Source organism: Gopherus flavomarginatus, chromosome 9, assembly GCF_025201925.1.
Source record: "Gopherus flavomarginatus isolate rGopFla2 chromosome 9, rGopFla2.mat.asm, whole genome shotgun sequence".
Lineage (NCBI taxonomy): Eukaryota > Metazoa > Chordata > Testudines > Testudinidae > Gopherus > Gopherus flavomarginatus.
The window spans coordinates 56,817,408-56,839,834 of record NC_066625.1 but is presented as its reverse complement, the minus strand read 5'-3'; the positions used below and the strand labels follow the sequence as shown (position 1 = coordinate 56,839,834).

General features: G+C 43.2%; 1 protein-coding gene across 7 annotated transcripts in view; it reads right to left on the bottom strand.

Moving 5' to 3' along the window:
• Positions 1-22,427, bottom strand: part of SCAPER (S-phase cyclin A associated protein in the ER) — a 357,501-nt gene that overhangs the window by 106,296 nt on the left and 228,778 nt on the right. For all 7 annotated transcript variants that reach the window (XM_050966970.1, XM_050966969.1, XM_050966973.1 and 4 more), the window contains one exon: positions 7,425-7,540. In XM_050966970.1, the coding sequence (XP_050822927.1) occupies positions 7,425-7,540 (116 nt within the window). The remainder of the gene's footprint in view (positions 1-7,424; positions 7,541-22,427) is intronic.

The following is a 22,427-nucleotide window of genomic DNA, read 5'->3' as shown; positions in this document are numbered from 1 at the left end:
TAGTCTCATAAAATGGTCACATTTTAGCATAATCCCTTTTAAATGCATTCACATATTCTTATTGTTTATGGAATCTATTAACCTGAACATTTTAACTACTATTTTGTACCAAATGAGCTCTACAAATTGGAAGCAGAAGAGAAAAAAGAGATGAAGTGATGTTTACAAGTAAATACATATGCCTCATAAAAGATATACAGGTGCAAACACAAAGATCATGAATTTCATAAAGAAATATGCATTGTATAAGATATTCGGTTAAGAAAATAATTAAAATGTCTTTCTACTTCAATGAGTTGCAATAAATACATAAGATCTGAAAAGATTAATCCTGATCACTTATTGTTTAGACAATCAGAAAAAAAATTGTAACCTTTTCCATTAATAAAAATACTATAATTTCATGAATACCTATATCCACACACACATTTAATCATAAACTCTGCAACATAAAAGCCCCAAACTGGGATTTCCTGATCTATCTAGTGAACTATATTGATTCTGATCTTGGTGACAGCTGATTTGGAATAGATACACCATGTGAATGAATTATGGCCAAATACGAAATGGTGCCAACACATGTTTATTTTATATACTATAATAAATAGACATACTTTAAGGTCTAATGTCAGCTTAATTATTTTAAAGATAGTTATCTCTCACAGATCTTTTAACAGAGCTAGAAAAATAGCTGAAGTTTGACATTATAGCTCTGTTTGTGTTTCCATTCTAACCTCATTTTTGAAGGTTTTATAAATCTGCCATTCTTATTTGCATTAGACTGAAACTTGGCCAGACAAGTTCTCAGCCTCAGTTATGTAATTTGTAATATGTAAAATTTATGTCATTAGTTCATCATTTTCTTCATTTACAATGTAGTCAACCAACAGAATTTCTGAAAGTTTTCGATTAATCCAAAAACTTTTCAACTAAAAACCCAGGACGATATTTGCACCTGAAATGCTGATGTTGTAGAGAGCAAGTAACCTATTTCGTGGAGTAGGTTCACCTGGTATATTGTTTGTGATGCATATTGGCCAGACCCTCTTGGTATGTTGAACTGACTGAGATATTTAACTTCAAAAGCAGTTTATCATCATATGCAGTACAGTAGATTATCTTAATAATAATAGACTATGAACATGTATTGCATTCCATGGTAGTATACACACAGCATGGACACAATGTAAAATACTACTGGATTTTAACAGGACCTTTCCTATTAAAATTAATCTCAGAATAGCATACTTGAAACTATTATGTAAATTTTAACTGAAATTAGTCTATGTAGAACTGAACACTTGTGACAAATCTGTAAATGGAACTGTGAATCAATGCCTCAGAGAAATCCAACACAAAATCCCAGCAAAAAGCTCCATTCACACTGTATTTGTTGGAAGGAATGTTAGCATTAAATTTAGAATTTCTCTGTTTTGGAGTGATTTTTTTTTTAAATATACTGGTTGTACTTTATACATCCTGGAGCATTCCAGTGCTGCTGTTTGGAAAAAAACCAAACAAACTTGTGCATTGTTTTGGAATGTTACCATTTCTTTCAATTTCCATGAACACAAAAAATGTCAAAATAACTGACAGTTGTTTGTAAGTTCCCTACAAATGCGAATTGCTTTATCAACTTTTCAAAATGTTTTAGTGACTCATAATCACAGATTGATACACAAAAGGTCTAGGAAGCAATCTGAAAACACATATCCTATTCTAAGTAATGACTGAAACTTACTAGACAGTGCTCAGCATTTTCAAATACCTTTCAAAGAGTCATGATTTGTACTACTAATAAATCAAATACAAATCAAAGATGCTTCACATCTTCAAAAGAATGAACTATATCATAGTAAAAATAACGAGGAGTACTTGTGACACCTTAGAGACTAACACATTTATTTGGGCATAAACTTTCGTGGGCTAAAACCCAGTTCATCAGATGCATGGAGTGGAAAATACAGTAGACAGGTATAAATACACAGTACATGAAAAGATGGGAGTTGCCTTATTTACTTATTATTTCTTATTTAGTAATAAGAAGTTACTAAACTATGATTTTTCTCCATGTGCTGCAATTTTTTTGCCAATAGAAGGCTATTCAGAAAGTGAAATAATTTTAAACTACTTTTGAGACAATATTTTCCACCTGTAATGCATGACTGCCTAACAACTGCATTCCCAACATGGAGGCCTCACTAGTTAAAAAGTATTTTAAATATAAACATAAACATATTTGAATTTGATACAATGTTTAATGGCATGTGGCTGGGCAACAGCAATGCTAATTAACCAAACTCTACTCAAGAAAGTTCTGAGCTATGCATTTGAAGATAATTTGGTACTCCTCCAAATCAAAACTACATTGTTCAAGTGTAAACTGTCTTATTATTTAAATACTCCAGTATAAAGGTCCATTGCTATTTCTGATGCCTCCTCAACTGGAAATAGAGGTTTCAGTGACCAGAGCTATTGTGAAGACATGGAAGACTTTAAGAACAGTGGGCAGTTTAAAAGCTGCAAGCTACAGATTGATAGCCTACTACAGTGGTCCCCAACCTTTTTGTGACCTGTAGCACATTCATGTTTTCAGAAGAGTGTGGCGCGCGCCAACAATTTTTCAAGGCTTATTTTGTATTTGTACATTAAATAATACAAAAAACATATTTAATATTCCATAATATATGAATCCAGAGAGAAGAGAGAAGTCAGAGAGAAGCCGTGAGGACAGGGAACACTGGCGCCTGCAACCCTGGAGTACTCTGTCCCTAGCATGCGCAGGGGCCTGGATTCTTTCCCCTGCTGGGCACTAGATGGGTCCCGCGCCTGCCGGGGACCGAGAACACCGGCACCCTCAGCCTGCAGCCCCGGAGCTCTCTGTCCCTGGCAGACACGGGGACACAGCTTCTCTCCCCTGTGGGGCACTAGGCAGGCCCCGCACCTGCCGGGAACAGAGAACACTGTGCCCGCAGCCTGAGTTCTCTGTCCCTGGCAGGCGCAGGGCCACGGCTTCTCTCCCCTGCTGGGCACTAGGGGGGAGCACACAAATGCCCCGGAGGGCAGCATGGTGCCCACGGGCACCACGTTGGGGACCACTGGCCTACTACATACAATGAATGCAACATAAAAAGAAAATGGCTTATTTGGAAGAAAAGAATAAAATAAGGAGTAAAATTTCTGTCTTCTTAATTGTACACAGCTTTCTTATTTTTTCACATAAAATAACTGTTGCAAGCGACTGCTTCCAGTAGGATACCTTTTTAAAAGAAGTACTAAATGGAATGTTGTGTTAATAAAACTAATTAAAATTAAACATCTGATTTTATTTCTTTTAATCCTATGTCATCATTCCCCGTAATACTTCACTATCATCCATCATTCCTAAATATATTTATGCACTAGTGAAGGTTGAAGCCAATATTTAGAAGGGCAGAATGATTTAAAACACTGACGCAAGGTCTTGCCATCTTGTATATAGATGGAAAAAACAACCTTCAGAGATTCTTCTATGATTTTGCTGAGAATAATACAGCAATACCTATTTGTACCTGGATGAGAAAGAGATCTACTGATTCCTTCCAATGGAGAAGAGTCTTTTTAAAAATGTCCATCATTTCCTCAAAACTTTCTGACAGCATTATTAGTGATATTCTCAAGAGACTCCTAGATTTAGTGTATTAACACATTCTTTTCATCTAGAGAAGGTTGCTATTACTTTATTTTCTTCAGAGTAAGTTACACCACACCCTGCAGTCAGACAGTTAGACATTGTTCATTTCAATGATGTGCAAGGGTGGCCAACCTGAGCCTGAGAAGGAGCCAGAATTTACCAATGTACATTGCCAAAGAGCCACGGTAATACGTCAGCAGCCCCCATCAGCTCCCTCACCCAGCTCCCAGCGCCTCCCATCCACTGGCAGCCCCACTGACCAGTGCCTCCCCCTTCCTCCCTGCACCTCCTGATCAGCTGTTTTGTGGCATGCAGGAGGCTCTGGGAGGGAGGGGGAGGAGTGAGGGCATGGCAGGCTCAGAGGAGGCGGCAGGAAGGGGTGGAGTGGCAGCAGGGCCTGTGGCAGAGCCAGGGGTTGAGCAGAGAGCACCGCCCCTCCCCCAGCACATTGGAAAGTTGGTGCCTGTAGCTCCAGCCCTGGCGTTGGTGCCTATGCAAGGAGCCGCATATTAACTTCTGAAGAGCCGCATGTGGCTCCAGAGCCACAGGTTGGCCACCCCAGTTGTTTATAATAACTTGAAACAAATCACTCTGAGTACTGGAGCAAAATTGTTGTTACAGATATCTCTCTGTGAATCTGTTAGATATATAAAACAGATAGAAAGATCAACCTTTATCTCTATTTTCTGTAGATATTTGATTTGGGAACACAGTTCAGAAGTGGTTAAAAGCTTGTGTGTTAATATAAAGTATTATATTTTAAGCAAAAAGTACTTTAACAATAGTAAGTTTAGTGCTCATGAAAGTAAGGAATCACTGGAACCAGACACGGGGGGGGGGGAGTTAATATGTAAGAGGAGAAAAAAAAAGGTTTGATTATATTTTCCAAGATTTTTTTTTCAGTTATATGAACCTTGCAGCTGAAGTTGGTTTTCATTTATCAGCACAGCAAGTTCCTTTCAAAACTAATACATTTTCATACTGTGTAGCAAACTTTAAACAAAATTTTCTCAATAATATAAACACAATTTTCTCAAACTCCCTCAACAAAATCTTGCCAAAATGAGACTTTTTTAAAAAAAGAAAAAAATGCCATTCTAAACAGTTAGGGCTAAACTGTGGCCACGCAGTGTGAGAAAGGAGACAGGACTCTCACCTTTGCACATATATGGGTCACCTACAATCACAGCTCCTGTGCTTGAGGGAGTGCAAAGACTTCTACCAAGTTACTTGCCCTAGAAACAATTCACTGGAAAAGGAATCATCCCTATGTGCTGACCAGTGGAGCAGGCCAGATGCTACATGACATAAAAGGAGTTCAGCAAATTTTTTCTCCCTTCCTTCCAGAGCAAGCAGGGAATTCCAAGAGGCATTTTACCTCTGAGTGCTCTTTTTCTTGAGATGCAGCTCTGCCTCATCACACTTTACAACAGAGACAATTATTTCTCAAACTCCACAGGAAATCTATGAAGTATTGCTGTTTGGTAGTACACGAAACATTGCTGGTGTTTTCCAAACTCACAACGAAAACAGTTCACGAGAGAAGACCGTGGGCCCAATTCTCATCACACCAAAGTCTCTTTACTCTCCTCTGGCAGTGTAAGAGGGCCTTAAAGTGGATACAAATTACAGCTAAAAGATTAGCTAAAGGAGGAGATCATGCTATTAATGAATTTCTTCTAACTTACCATTTTTGCAGCTCATTTCTAACACCTGGCCACCTTTAGGGGTCCTGATACTTAACCTTCAGACTTTTATTTCTCATGCACTATAATGAGGCATTCCTGCACTACCAGCGAACTTAGACATATTTCCAGTAGCAATTTTAGACAGCAATATCTAGGAGGATTAAAGACAACAAACACCGCAAAACTCCTGGGGTTGACATAATTCAACCAGAGGTACTAAAGGCAAGAGGCAAAATTCTCACCCAGCAGCTAACAAAATTCTGTGATGAAATATAGGTGAAAGAACAAGTGCCATAAGACTGGAAAGATAGTATCATCACCGTATTGCCAGAAAAGAGTGACCTCACCCAGTGCACAAACTGGAGATGTATTATATTGCTATTAATTCTGGGCAACATATTGGCTATCGTTATGTTGCATGTAATGAAGAAAGCAGTGGATGGAATATTACGAGATGAACAGACTGGGTTCCCGCCAGACAGATCATTGTGTGAACAGATTTCACTCTCTGACAAATCACCAAAAAAACCTACCGCTTGGGGAAAAAAAAATCTTAATCAACTTTATTGACTTTAAGAAAGTGCTTGATAGTGTCCAGAGAAATGCTGAGGGATATTGCTAGAAGCTATGGGATACCACTCAAGCTACTCAACATTTGAAGGAGTCTATACAATGAAAGTATACACTTAGTAAGATCAGACACAGACCTAGGTGTGTGGTTTGATATTGTGACTGGAATTAGACAAGAGTGTGTGCTATCACTAATCCTCTTTGCATTAGCAATAGACTGGGTGATGAAGCAGGCAACAAAAGTTATCATGAATGATGTAAAATGTGTTACTACTGATGAGTTACATGATCTTTAGTTTGCCAATGATATTGCTTTACTAAGTATGACGTGTAGTGAAATGACTACCCTTATATCAGAGAGAGAACAGAAAGCAGCAAAAATTGGATTGAAAGTAAATGCAGAGAAAACAAGATTATGAAGGTAGGAAATTGAACAATAGACACAAAAGTCTACATAGATGGAAAAGAAATTGAACAAGTAGAAGAGTTTGGCTATCTGGGGAGTGTAATGACATCTGAAAGTAGCTTCGATAAAGATATTCAAATGAGATCAGGAAAAGCAAATAACACTTTTGGAAGGATGAACATCTGGTGAGACAGAGGTCTCCATACCAAATTAAAGGTCAGATTATACCATGTGATTATACTGAACATGCTATTATACTGAGCAGAGACTTGGCTGATGACAGTGGCTAATAAAAAGAAGTTGAAGTCTGCCCATCACAGATGGCTGAGGAAGATATTACACATTTCATGGAAAGACAAAACAACAAATGCGAGACTCAGGAAGATTAAAGAGCAGGCCATGTTAGAAAATATCGTCAAAGAAAGAAAGCTCAGGTCATTGGGACATGTACACCATATGGAAGATGGGAGACATGCTTAGCAAGCATTGAAGTGGGCACCTGACAATGACAGAAGATATATATGCTGGCATCTCCTGGGAAGAAGCACCACAACCAGCGAGTGACTGGAACCAGTCTGGACTGCCCAATGGAGGAACTGGACTGCCCAATGTGTCAGCGGCACAGGAGGAATCTAAAGTGATATCTAGGAACAACTGTTTCACTTTGGATCAAGTTAGGATCACAACACATAAAAGCACTTAAAAACACCCCAAAACAAAACAGGGACTTTGATAGTCTAACTTTTTTAAAAAGTGGGTCTCCTCTCTACAGAGATATAGGTGTCTGCTGCATTCCTCATTCTGGATAGGCAGGGAGATCACCTCTCAAAGAAACAGAAACAGTGAAACACTTACAGACTTTAAACTGGTCCTAGAGTTTTGGGGCCAAATCCTGTCTTCCATCTGGAACTTAAATGGCAGGGTAGATAAAAACCAAGGGCCATAAACATCTACACCACCAGGAAAGAGCAGCAAGCAGTTAGATAAATAATAAAGTCAAATGGGGTTAGTGGAAAAGAAGTATTTCCCATCAGTGATGGCACAATCTAGTAATGATTCAAAATGGCAACTGTAGCACCATACATACTTGGGAGGAATCCGTAAAACTGCATTCAGATTCGTGGAAGAAATCACTACTTGAAGAATGTGTTCAAGGGCTGTGAGTCCTCCTGCAACCCGGAATGCTATCTGATCTGCTGCATTCTGGATAAACACAAATAGAGAACAATAATTATATGGAATATTTACTGAAATTTAAAAATAAATTTAGTATTTAAAAGACGTGTCTGGTGTGTAAGTGCCTTGACGTACACTTAGTAAAATCTTAATACAGTTTAATCAGATTGTTCACCTTTTTAATTAGTGCATTGATTCTTTCACTACAGAAGCACAGAGTGGAATACTCCTTTGAATATGCAGGCGTTAATGTTGTTTTTCCAGATGATATTATATACGCTGTAACTTCATTATAACACCACTGCTATTTTGAGTTTTATAAACAGATATTGGTTTAGGGCTCAATCTTATTCCCATTTAAGCTCTAATTGACTTCGGTGGAAGCAAGATCAAGCCCATAATGAAGATTATTTTAACATGAGCCTCATTTAGCTGATAGCTGAGGTGCAATTTTGTAGGACATATTCTAACAATGAGGGACAAGTATGTATTTTATAACATTTCTGATTTTTCCCCCCCTTTGGGGATTAATTTCTGTAAGCATAAATAGAATTACCCAAACTTCACGTGCATCAACTATCTATCTGATCCTGGACCCCTGGAAGTCAATAGCAAAACTTCAATTAATGTTATTGATACAGAACCAACGCCAACACCACACACAACAAATCTAATAACTGTGGGACCTTATTACTGTAATCCTCAACCTCTCTTTTTCCAATTTCCTCCCTCCTTCTCCAGTTGTTTGTTGATTTCACTTGTGTCATGTCTACAATTAGACTGTAAGAACTTTGAGGTAGGGATCATATTCATATATGATTTGTCTGTAAAATACTTAGCACTCTGTGGGTGCTGCATGTCAGAACAGCCCACTATGAACTATGGTAATAACAAATAATTTAGTAGGATTTCATAGCCCACATTTTTTCTTACCAATATTAGAAGTCATATGTAAACACCACAGTACAAGACAAGTTTTAAGAGCATATAATTTTCTCCCCAGCAAGTTTAGCTCTCTCAAACATTCACACAAAGGTAAAGCTGTAACGTATTTAAATGGCTTGCCCAAGGTTTCAGAAAAAATCTTCCCATCGATCTACTAGCTCCATTTCACATCATGTTGGGAGCTAGATTTTGAAGAGACCATAAAGAAGCAATTTTCTTTGACTAATGTGCATTGGATGGGATTTGTAAACAACAACAAAAAAGACTTATCTTCAAAGGCTGCAACTAGTGTGAAATGACATGAAGCTGTTTGTGTGTGCCAGTTTACACAAGTTGTTAGATAACCAACTAGCAATTTCTATAGGTTTAATGTTTATGCAACTCCAAAATTTCAGTCGGTTAGTTTTAGTTCAGTCAGTTAGTTTTAGTCCAGTTAACTCTTAGGGTCTTCACTTCAGCTTTAACTTGAGTGATGAAGCTTAGCTTGAGTCCCATCCACACAAAAACCCCCTTATCTCAAGTAAGGTGGTGTTTTTAATTGGAAATGGCTGGTCTATCAGGTATAGGCTAAAGCTCAAATTAGCACAATCTGTCAGTTGCTAACTAAACCATTCTGCAGTGTAGACACAGGCTAGCTCCACTCAAGTGCCATTAGTCCTCCAATGCCTTCCCACAATTATTTCCGTGTGCTCAGAAAGGACTAACAAAGTTTCCCACAATTCACTGGGAAAGAATTTATAGAGCAGCTCAGCTTATCGCAGCACAAAGAACCAAAGGAAATGCTACCAGAAGTCTTAGTGCAGCAAATAAGCAAGTGCAGAACCAGTGTGGACACTGCAGCTTGAGTATTATTTTGCAGTATAGCCACTCTAACCTGAGCCAGACTACCTCTAGAAAAGCAACCGGAGAGTAGATAATTCGATTTAACTCTACAATGAAGATATACCATTAGTCACATCCTCCAGTAAGGTCTGATCCTGGATCACTGAGGTAAATGGGAATTTTCCCAGTGATTTTAAAGTGAGCAGGACTGAGTCCTATATGAAGGTTAAAAGTATTTCTAAGTTATCACTTTCTATTGTGATTAAAAGTGTATATCAGTGTAGTGACCATTGTTACCAAGAAACCTCATTAACAAAATAATTAACATGTACGTACAATATATTTAGAGAAATGTATATGAGAATCCCTAGATACATTTGGTATACATGCATCAGATGATACAAATGGAAAAGCCACTGACCTGCCAGTGCAGGACTGTTCCCTATAGTACATTTGTTAGTGTTGCATCCACTCTAGTTTTAAATGAGACAAGCAATGCAGTTTTCACCACTTCCTATGGGAGATTATACCACAACCTATTAGATCTCACTATCAAGAAATGTCTCCTGACATTCAACCTGAATTTGCCATTTCAGTTTCATTTAATTACTTCAAGTTATACCCAATTTTATTATACCAATTCTTCTCCCTCCTTTCTGACTACACCATTCCTAAAATTGTAGGCTATTACATATTCCCACTTTAATTTTTGCTTAGCACACAAACATATTTCATTCCAAATCTTTTCTTTGCCTTGTAATTTTTCCACACCAAATTTTCTTGCTTTTTCCAAATTCCTCCCAGTTTCTTAATATCTATATATTAGGAAATGAAGTGTCCGGAAATGAACACCTTATTACGGGTTAGGTCACATCAAAGCCACAAAGAAAAGGACTGCTATCTACATGTGTGGTAACAGGATGTCTTCACATGTGTATTCAAAAATAGCACTGGCCTTTTTGATCTCTCTATCAGATTCCAAACTCATGTCTAATTTAATGTTTGCTCTTGCCTCTAGGTCTAGGTCTCTTTCAGCATTACTCTTCTAGATCTATCCCTCCCACTGAGTATCTGTGTTTCAGATTTTTTTCATCAAAAAATATTAACTTGCATTTTTGAAGAACTTATGTTTTTGTCTGTATTTCTAATCTTTCTAGGGTCCCTCTGTATTCTTTCTCTGTCCTCTATTATGTTTGCAATTCCTCCTAATTCAGCATCTCTGAAAAAATAGTTAATGTCCTATTTATTTCCTCATCCAGACCATCAATGAAATCCATGAACATTTTGTTCATTGGATACCATGATGATAAACATCCTCATAAATATGAAAGACAGACAAAACAAAAAGATTAAATAAAAGGATTTAACTAAAATTATTGTGGTGGATGGAGGGATGTTATACAAAAGAATCTGGGTAGCTGTGGAGTTTTCAGGAACTATTTCAAGACAGAGTGGAACGGGGAAGGAGGACTCGAAGGACTGACCCTATACAAATGGGATTAAGGCTAGGAGAAGAATTAAAATGATTATGGTAGCAAGACTGGGGTAAATACATCAGCGAATTATTGGTTCACTGCTCCTACTGCAGTAAAGGAACTTTAAAACCTGGCACTCAGTGATCTGGAATCCACTGTTGATATCAATGATTTCTTGCATGCTCTTGGATGAATTTATCTAAAAGGATGTGTTCTAGATAGAGTGGGGGTTACAAAAGTTCAAGTGACTTTTTAAAGAGTCTTTCAACTATTTGTTAACACACATTGCTGATTACTGAATTAACTACTGATATATTGTACACGTGTGGTCAGCCTAATGATTAAGTCACTGCACAACTACCTTTCTATCCAAGAATCCCAGATTCAGGGACAACTCTGAGGCTCTTGGCCTTGGGTCAGCAGAGGTCATGGGAACCAAAGAAATGATGCCACAGAAGTATCATTTACTCTTGAATGCTGCTCTAATAATGTTCCCAGAGTGAGTGTTGTGTGTCACTGGATCCCTAACAATGAAAATGGCACCTGATTGAGTGGTGAGAAAATAAGTGTGTGTGTGTATGGTGGAGGGCACCCTCAGCTTACATAGAGTATATCATGGGCTGTATTAGAAAGATGAGTTGTGCAAAAAATAAGAATTAATAAAGGTATTAAAAAAAGAAAAAATACCAATTTTGTTAATCTAAGAAATATGAAATTCAAAAGATATCAAATGAATTTTCATACATACTTGTAGTATTGTATCTGCTGTGAAGTGATTATCAGCATTTGATACATCTGTGTGCTGGTCTAAGAAAATCCTTTAGAAATCATAAAAATATGGGTGCAGAATATCTGTTCCCTTGCACTTTTTTCCCCTTAAATGAACTCCTCCAGAATGTGACCCAAATTCATATAGTGTCTGGAGTGCTAATAGGCTTTCATTAGCTGTTACATGGGAAAACAAACATTCCCAGATATTTCTACAGAACCTTGGTACTGAAGGAAGTTGAGGCATATTGGCTATTCTACCTACATGCTCAAACAACATTTTGATGGAAGCCTGCCCCAACTGCAATCAGTGCAGAAGAAAAGAATCACATTTAAGGGGCCTGTCATGATATTGTTATTGTTTATTTTTACTGTAGTAGTGGGTGTCTCAATGAGATCAGAGCCCCATAGTCTAGCACTCTGCAATAATATATGACAGTGCCTGCCTGCTAAATCCCCATTTGGAAAGGGTAGAAATCCAGTATAAAACACTCTTTGCAGTGTTGAAGAATCCTCTGGATCCCTAAAATATTTAGGTTCCAAAATCTTTCAGCTTAGATGTTTATCTGGGACCCACTCTATAAACCTGACTGCAAAATCTGGCCCTTTGGAAGGGGTTACATATTTAGACTGAGAATGATATTCCTCAAACTAATCCATATAAAAGATATTTGTTCAGAAAATGTAAATCAATGCATATCAGTTGGATTGTGGAACACCACATGAAACTATTTTGCTCCTCCTCTGTACAGATTTGCACAAATATGCATACAACATAATTTTAAAAAACCTGATTTCCAAATGCAAAAGGATTTGCAGGTTTGAGACTACCTGCTGTACAGAAAATCAGAGGCAAATGAACAGGCAACAAGTGAGCAAAAGTGACTACGATTATAATATATACATTTGTTACTGAAAAAGGCCTTATAAAAACTTTTCTTAATGAGCAACATAGATTTGAACTAACCTTTAGAAAACATTATCTGGAGATGTAATCTAGTGCATAGTAATGGTAGTAACCAAAAACAATGCTGGACAGAAAAAAGGGCTTTTTTTGCCCATTCACAAGTATTTGTCATTGTGAAATGCAGTGGTCCTGTTTGTAGAGGAGGAAAGCCAATACACTTGACTAAAGAGGTATTGAAAAATAATTCCTAATCTTCATACCATTATAAATCTGTCATACAGAAAATACAGTAACCCACTTCAATGCAACATCCTAAGAGTTATGCATCTATTCAGAAGTATCCATGTAGGAAGGGATAAGTAAACAAAGATAATTTGTTATTTCCTATATAGATTAGTTAATACAATTCTATGACAGGATTTAATTATGAAAAATAAAATATTTAATCAAACATTACTTCTTTTTATAATTAGAGTGATTTGGATTTAATTAAAGAAGCACAATCAAGAACGTTCCCTGAAAATTGAATGTGTGTGGTTTGCTCATTTTCGTACCTGTTACAACACCTTAATGGATTTGAATTCCCCTTATCTTCTCTACTATGACTTGAGTGACAACTGACTAATAGGATTACAGGCTCCATTCCAATAATACAGCTCAGCTACATGCCAGCAAAAAATGACAGCCTAAACCTGAATTACATGGCCTGGGAATCCATCCAATTATTAACTAAAGTAACTATTATTACCTAACCTAATCAAAGGAGAAGCAGCTGTTAATCTTTGGTGGCCTGCAGTGTAGTAGCGGTCAAACTGGATGAACTGTCTTTGTACTTGACTCTTCTACAGACAATAATTATGTCCTTTGTGATCAAGAAGGAAGGGCTTCCTAGCCTTTTAGACACAGGCAGCAGATGGGGAACAACTGTTTGCACGTTCATTAACAAGATAGGGTGGATTTTATCAAGGTTTGGCATCTGTGGTACCTCCAGAAGCACCACTTTCCGAATGATGCAAGGAGGTTTGGCAAGTCTGCAAATTTGAAAGTTAGCAAACTAATCTACCTAAAGTAGTTTAAAAGAATTTTTGATCTACATTTTTTCATATAACCCCCCCCAAATCCTTAAAATTAAAAAAAATGTGCTAAAAAGTATGTATGCGTATTCCCTATCACACTGCATTATATCAGCCACCTACAATACACAAAGAAACACACATGAACATGTCAATGTGTCTTCACTGCTACAACATTTAATTTCATTTAGTTATTTTACAATTCTTCATATTATATAGCTATATTACATTTTTGAAACCATGGCAAATAGTGTACTACAGGAGGTGAAAACTTGGACTTATTTGAACAAGCCAACAGTCAACACACAACAATACCTACACTGAAATAAACTGAACTTTAACAAACAGTACTTTTAGAATTCTGCATGCACTACTTCAGAACATGAGTGAGACCATAACTAGAACAGCGTCATCCAGCTCTGGTTCCACACTTTAAAAAAGGATGTTAACAAATAGGAAAGGGTTCAGAAAAAGGCTACAAGAATGAGTCTAGCTCTGAAAAACCAGCCTTGCACTGAGAGACTAAAGCAGCTCAATCTATTTAGTTTATGCAAGAGAAGGTTAAGAGGTGACTTCATCACAGTCTCCAAGTGCCTAAATGGAAAGAATGTTTCTAGGAGAGAGGGCTCTTATTTTCTAGCATGCCAAGATATAAGAAGATCCAATGTCTGGAAGCTGAAGGTAGACGAATTCGGACCAGAAATAAGGCACAATTTTTTTAATAGTGAGCATAATTAACAATTGGGAAAACATATCAATGGATATGGTAGATTCTCAGTCATCTGAATTTTTAAATCAAAACTGGGTATTTTTCTAAAATATTTACTCCTGATTTAACAGTAAATTATGGACTTGATGCAGGAATTACTGAGTGAAATTCTGTGGCCTGTGTTATGCAGGAGATTAGACTAGATGATCATAATGATCTCTTATGGCCTTAAAAAATCTGTGAATGAATATTCAAATCAAGAATTCACCTTTCACATATTTCCTCTGTCACAGTCTTATATTATTAGTTACATAGTAAAGTAGGACCAGAAATAAGTCAGTCTTTTTATCTGAAATGTTTTGATGACAACTTTTCCATTTCTATCCTATGCAATTTTAAACCTTTTGAAAGTTTAAATTTATCATCTTTTAAAATAATTAAAAACTTAAAAAAAAAAGTTCTTAAAGTACTGCTATGCAAAAACAAACAAACCAAACCCAAAACCAAGCCATTGACACATTGGTGAAGGCAGGGAAGAATCTTTCCAGATCCTCAAAAGGTTGCTTGCTACTTTGAAATTAAAAGATTCATCATGGAAAAGCCCTGCATGCCCAGACCTCACATTAGCTCCAACTGAACTTGTGTGTGTGAAAGACTTGTTGGATCTAAACCAAATATTTGTGTACACTTTGCCTTCTGTTATTGACAGAATGCATTCAATCTGTGCAACTGAATTCTGTACTTATTAAATTGAAGCAGCAGTGGTCAGCCTATGAAAGAAGAGTTTGTTATTAATTAGTAAAATACAGTTAAGCTCTATTTTAAAAATTATTTTCTTCTCCCCTATAGCCTAGTTTTTAGCAGAGATTCTATCTAAAGTGCCAGTGGCTAAGAAATACAGTTCAAAGCCTCATAAAACAAAAAATCCAGACGGGGGATCCCAGGCTGGCTCCTTGTCTTTTTTTTTTTTTAAATCATCTCTGATGACTTCTTGGTCTTGAACTTTAGGGAATCTGTGCGCTTAAGAGAAAACAAAAACTACACCCATTTGCATCAGTGCTGTAGTATTAAAAGTTCATAGAGTGACAAATTCTGTGGAAAGTATTACAAAACAATTTTTTCAATGACAATTGGCATTTCTGAGCCTAATGAATAGGGCTCTCTTTTGTGAAACCAGTATAATAATAATCCTGTGATGCATGGCTAGAAAGGATTAAACATCCTGTAAAATAAATAACCCACAGAAGACACGTGGGGAGATAATGTTTGTGTTTTGTGTATTTACATATATATGGTTGGGGTCGACAATGTAATCAACAGTCCTGGCTATGCTGTATTCTGATATCATTTAAAGGAAAAGACGGTTACTCACCGTTGTAACTGTTGTTCTTCGAGATGTGTTGCTCATATCCATTCCAGGTAGGTGTGCGCGCCGCGCGTGCACGTTTGCCGGAAACTTTTTACCCTAGCAACTCCAGTGGGCCGGCAGGTCGCCCCCTAGAGTGGCGCCACTATGGCACTAGATATATACCCCTGCCGGCCCGCCCGCTCCTCAGTTCCTTCTTGCCGGCTACTCCGACAGTGGGGAAGGAGGGCGAGTGTGGAATGGATATGAGCAACACATCTCGAAGAACAACAGTTACAACGGTGAGTAACCGTCTTTTCTTCTTCGAGTGATTGCTCATATCCATTCCAGGTAGGTGAATCCCAAGCCTTACCTAGGCGGTGGGGTCGGAGTGAGAAGTCGCGGCCTGGAGCACTGCAGAGCCAAAGGCCGCATCATCTCTGGACTGCTGAACCAGGGCGTAATGGGAAGCGAATGTGTGGACCGATGACCAGGTCGCCGCCCTACAAATCTCTTGGATTGGCACGCGGGCAAGGAAAGCCAGCGATGATGCCTGTGCTCTGGTGGAGTGAGCAGTCACACGGCCCGTCGGAACGTGGGCCAGGTCATAACAGGTCCTGATACAGGAGGTAACTCAGGAAGATATCCTCTGCGAGGAAATCGGTAGCCCCTTGACCCGGTCCGCTACGAATAACTGGGGGGACCTGCGGAACGGTTTGGTTCTGTCCACATAAAATGCCAGCGCCCTACGGACATCTCGCGAGTGGAGCTGTTGCTCCCTGCTGGACGAATGGGGCTTTGGGAAAAAGACAGGGAGGAAGATCTCCTGGTTAATGTGGAAAGCTGAGACCACTTTGGGAAGGAAGGCCGGGTGTGGTCTCAGCTGCACCTTGTCTTTATGGAAGACCGTATACGGGGGATCTACTGTGAGGGCCCGTAGTTCTGACACCCGTCTAGCTGAGGTGATGGCCACTAGGAAGGCGGTCTTCCATGAGAGATAGAGCAGGGAGCAAGTAGCTAACGGCTCGAATGGAGGACCCATGAGCCGAGTTAGGACCAGGTTGAGATCCCAAGAAGGGGCAGGAGGGCGGATCTGTGGATAGAGACGCTCCAGTCCCTTCAGGAATCTCACCACCATGGAGTGGGAGAAGACGGAACACCCGTCCACTCCAGGACGAAACGCGGAGATAGCCGGTAGGTGGACCCGGAGGGACGACAACACCAGACCCTGGGCCTTAAGGGACCAGATGTAGTCTAGAATAGTGGTGATGGGAATCTCCATAGGGAGAAGACCTTTCTCCGAACACCAACAGGAGAAACGCTTCCACTTAGCCGAGTAAGTAGCCCTGGTGGAAGGCTTTCTACTGCTCAGGAGAACCTCCCGAACCGGGGTAGAGCAGCGTAATTCGGAGCCTGTCAACCATGCAGGAGCCATGCTGTAAGGTGCAGAGACGGAAGGTCCGGGTGACAGAGCCTGCGGTGGTCCTGGGTGATCAGGTCCGGATGCAGGGGCAGGGCAACTGGGTTGGCTACTGAGAGGACCAGCAACATGGGGTACCAATGTTGTCTGGCCCACGCTGGGGCTATGAGAATCACCCGAGCTATGTCTCTGCGCACCTTGAGGAGAACCCTGTGTATCAGTGGAACGGGGAGGAACGCGTAAAACAGGTGGGTCGCCCATGGGATCAGGAAGGCATCCGCTATAGACCCGGGCTCCCGACCCTGAAAGGAGCAGAAGGCTCGACATTTCCTGTTCTCCCTGGACGCGAAGAGGTCCATCCGGGGATGACCCCACCTCTGGAAGAGTGAGAGGGCGACGTCTGGACGGAGGGACCACTCGTGCGAGCGGAAGGACCTGCTCAGTCGATCCGCTAGAGTGTTTCGTACTCCCAGGAGATAGGAGGCGGAAAGGTGAACGGCATGGGCTATGCAAAACTGCCAGAGACGCATCGCCTCGAGACATAGGGGAGAGGACCTGGTGCCGCCCTGCTTGTTGATGTAGAACATGGTCATCATGTTGTCGGTGAACACCACGACACAACAACCTTGAAGGTGATGGACGAACGCTAGACAAGCAAGACGGACCGCTCTCAACTCCCGTATGTTGATGTGGAGGTCCAGCTCCTGAGGGGTCCACAAGCCCTGAGTTCTTTGGGCGCCGCAGTGCGCCCCCCAGCCCAGATCTGAGGAGTCCGTAGTCAGGGATGCCGAGGGCTGGGGCGGATGAAACAGAAGCCCCGCACAGACTACGGACTGGTCCAGCCACCACCGAAGGGATTCCAGGACCCTTTGGGGAATGGTGACAACTGTGTTCAACGAATGTCTGGCCGGCCGGTACTGCGCGATGAGCCAAGATTGAAGAGGCCTCATGCGGAGTCGGGCATACGCTGTCACGAACGTACAGGCCACCATATGGCCCAGGAGGGCCAGACATGTTCTTAGAGAGGTCAGTGGGGCCGCCTGCAAGCGCAGAATGATGGTCAACAGCGACTGGAACCTGGGCAAGGGTAGCAAGGCCCTGGCTAGGGTAGAGTCCAGAACGGCCCCGATGAACTCTATTCTTTGCGTGGGGAGCAGAGTAGATTTGTCCACGTTGATCACGAGGCCTAGGGCAGCAAAGAGGCTGCTGATCCTGCGGACGTGGTCGCGGACCTGCAGCTCCGATGTGCCCCGGATCAGCCAGTCGTCGAGGTAGGGGAACACGTAAATGTGGCAGCGCCGACGGTGTGCGACGACGACTGCCATGCATTTCATGAACACCCTCGGGGCCGTAGAGAGGCCAAACGGGAGGACCGCAAATTGGTAATGTTGGCGGTCGACCACAAAGCGGAGGAAACGCCTGTGCTGGGGGAATATGGCGATATGGAAGTAAGCGTCCTGCACGTCGAGGGCAGCGTACCAGTCTCCGGGATCCAGGGAAGGGATGATGGTTCCAAGGGACACCATATGGAACTTCAACTTCACCATATACTTGTTGAGTTCCTGCAGGTCGAGGATAGGCCTGAGGCCCCCCTTGGACTTGGGGATTAGAAAGTAGCGGGAATAAAACCCCTTGCCCTTCTCGCTCTCTGGAACCTCCTCTATGGCTCCCTTGACGAGGAGCGTGTGCACCTCCTGACGGAGGAATTGCTCGTGAGAGGGGTCCCTGAAGAGGGACGAGGATGGTGAGTGGCGGGGGGGGGGTGAAGAAAACTGCAGGCGAAACCGGCCTGCACCGTACGCAAGACCCAACGGTCCGATGTTATTTGGGTCCACGCCGGGAGGAAAAACGAAAGACGGTTGGAAAACTGCAGGGAAGGATCCGGAGGGGAAACTGGTACTGCGCCCTCGGGCGCACCTTCAAAATGAAGGCTTGGGTCCAGGAGGGGCCTTGGCGGAGTCTTGGTTTTGCCCCGTTTGGCCGCCCGACTGTCTGCGTCGGTTGTTCCTGCCGTGGTGTCTAGCAAGGTCCTGCCGCGGACGGAACTGAGGATACGGCCGACGCTGTTGTTGTTGGTTCTGCTGCCAGAATGGTCTGCGTTGTGTCGCAGGCGTATGCATCCCCAAGGACCGTATTATGACCCTATTGTCTTTAAGGTCCTTCAGTCTGGGGTCTGTTTTAGCGGAAAACAGGCCCTGGCCTTCGAAGGGGAGGTCCTGGATCGTATGCTGGAGCTCCGGTGGAAGGTCAGAGACCTGAAGCCAGGAAATTCGGCGCATCATAAGCCCCGAGGCCAGGGTCCGAGCGGCCGAGTCTGCAGCATCCAGGGAGGCTTGTAGCGAGGTCCTCGCTACCTTTTTGCCCTCATCCAGGATGGTGGTAAACTCCTGGCGGGCGTCCTGTGGTAACAGCTCTGCGAATTTCCCCGCCGCTACCCATGAGTTGAAGGAGTAGCGGCTAAGGAGGGCCTGCTGATTCGAGACCCTGAGCTGTAGCGCCCCCGCCGAATAGACCTTGCGGCCCAGGAGGTCCATGCGTCTCGCCTCCTTCGACTTGGGCGCTGGGGCCTCTTGACCGTGGCGCTCCCTGTCGTTCACCGACTGGACCACAAGTGAGCAGGGTGTTGGGTGAACGTACAGGTATTCATAGCCCTTCGAAAGGGCCATGTACTTCCTTTCCACCCCTCGTGTGGTCGGAGGGATGGAGGCCGGTGACTGCCAGATAGTAGCTGCGTTGGCCTGGATAGTTTTGATAAAGGGTAGGGCCACTCTGGTGGGCGCATTGGCGGAGAGGATGCTCACCACCGGGTCCTCGATTTCAGAGACCTCCTCTGCTTGAATGTCCAGGTTCTGTGCCACTCGTCGGAGGAGGTCCTGGTGTGCCCTAAGATCTAGCGGGGGAGGGCTGGAGGACGAGGTACCTGCCACTGCCTCATCTGGTGAAGACGACAAGGAAACCCCCGGCAACAGAGTGCCCACGGGGGGTTCAATCTGGAGCTGCACCTCCGTCACTGGAGGGAGCTCTGGGTCCTGGTGGCTGGACCTGCCGTCTGCTTCCGGGGAGGGAGGGGGTCTAGACACCGTTGCCTCCGGTGGCCTGCGTTCCGCCGCAGGGTGGGGGGTAATATGTTGTGGGCCCTGGGCTTGGCGATACGCCCATGGGGTCCAAAACCCCCACTGTTGAGGCCCTCGTTCCTGTGGTGGAGGGTCCTGAAACAGGGCCGAGTGTCTATCCTGGCCCAAGGCATAGGCGCTGTCCGCCTGAGAGGACACCGATGGTTCCCTGGAAGGCCACGGAAGCGCTGAGCCTGTTTGACAGGCGTCTCTTTATACCGACTCCGACGCTCTCCTCGGTGCCGAGGATCGGTGCCGCGACCCGTATCGGTGCCGGGATCGGGACCGGGAACGGCGTAGTAGCCGGTGCCGGGATCTGGAGCAGGATCTGCATCGAGGTCGGTGCCGAGAGCGGGACCACGATCTTCGATCAGCGCGGTGCCGGGATGGCAGTGGGGACCGGGACCTGCCACCGACGCGGTGCCGGGAGGTCGACCGGGATCGGGACCTACCACCGGCTCGGTGCCGGGAGGTCGACCGAGAAGCCGAACGTCGAGGTGAATGGTTCCTAGAGTCTCGGTGCCGGCGGTAAGAGGAGCCAGACCGGGACCGTGGAGATACTGATCGGCGCCGCGAGTGCGACCGGTACCGCCTGGGAGAACGGTGCCGGGACTGTGAGCGGCACCCCGAGCGCGAGCGTTCACGTCTCCGGGGCGATCGGTGCCGGGACTCTGAAGACAGCGCTCTTAGCATTGGTTTGCCTCTGGAGGTTACCCGTCCCGGGGGTGCTGTCTGAGGCTGCGATGGCTCCGTTAGCGCTATCAAGTCCCGTGCCGAGGCAAAGGTCTCCAGCGTAGATGGGACTAACAGCTCGACCCCTGATCTCAAGGGGGAGCTAGGAGGGGCTGGACTCGACGGACCTTCCGGACCCGGAGTCGACAGCAGCCCTGCAGGCGGTGCCGCGGCCGAGGTAGGTGCCGGGCGTTCCACTCGGGCCTGCCTCGATGGTGTTGCAGACGCCGAGGGTCATGGATCTGCTCCAGGTGCCGGGGATGGTCGGTGCCGGGGAGTCTTGCCGGTGCCGGCGCGGTCCGGTGCCGGAGTAGAAGTGGCCGGCTGCGCTGCCGGAGACAGTGCCGCTTCCATTAGGAGAGCGCGGAGTCTTTGATCCCTCTCCTTCTTTGTGCGAAGCTTAAAGGCCTTGCATATACGACACTTCTCACTTATGTGCGATTCCCCCAGGCACTTGAGGCACGCGTCGTGGGGATCACTAGTTAGCATCGACTTCTTGCATGCCGAGCACTGCTTGAAGCCCGGCGAGCCAGGCATGAGCCCGGTGCCGGGCGCCGGGAAGGGCAACGGCCCACCCGCGAACAAGTTAAACAACTATATATAATAAACAACTAACTAATATACTACTTCAAACTATCTATAAAACTATTTACAACTACGACTACGAACAGAGTACAGGAGAGCTAGGTACGTGGAGGACAGCAAGCCGCACTCCACAGTTCCAGCAACCGACATGGCGGTAAGAAGGAACTGAGGAGCGGGAGGGCCGGCAGGGGTATATATCTAGTGCCATAGTGGCGCCACCCTAGGGGGCGACCTGCCGGCCCACTGGAGTTGCTAGGGTAAAAAGTTTCCGGCAAACGTGCACGCACGGCGCGCACACCTACCTGGAATGGATATGAGCAATCACTTGAAGAAGAACTGTAAATACGAGATATCTCGGTATTCATCTCTCTTTGAAATGTGAATGGTGGAGGAAAAAGCAAATGGCCATACGTTAATTTGTATAGCTAAGTACCGGTGATGGACCTACTATAAAGTCATCCTAATTACCTTTTGTTCCATGAGGAAACCCCAACTTGGCAAAGAGGACATGAAATTGTATAAAAGATCCTTGGGTCCTGATTCTGTCATCTCGGATCTGTTTAAGCTTCTTCAGGGAAAGTTTGAGTCGCAAGATTGAGGTCCCAGTTATGCTGGTGCACCCTGAATTTGATATTTGGACATTGGACTATTAACTATGAACTATTTCTGAAAGAGCAGCAAAGAATCCTGTGGCACCTTATAGACTAACAGATGTTTTGGAGCACGAGCTTTCGTGGGTGAATACCCACTTCTGAAGCTCACCATCTCTGCTATGAATCTGCACCTAAATGAATTGAACTCACGTCTGTATGTATATTGATCTTTTAACCATTCTCTCTTTTGTTTTTTAATAAATTTTAGTTTAGTTAATAAGAATTGGCTGTAGTGTGTATTTGGGTAAGATCTGAAATATTCATTAACCTGGGAGGTAATGTGTCTGATCCTTTGGGATTGGTAGAACCTTTTCTTTTATATGATGAAATAAGATTTACAGAAATTTTCATCATATTTGATGTGGGT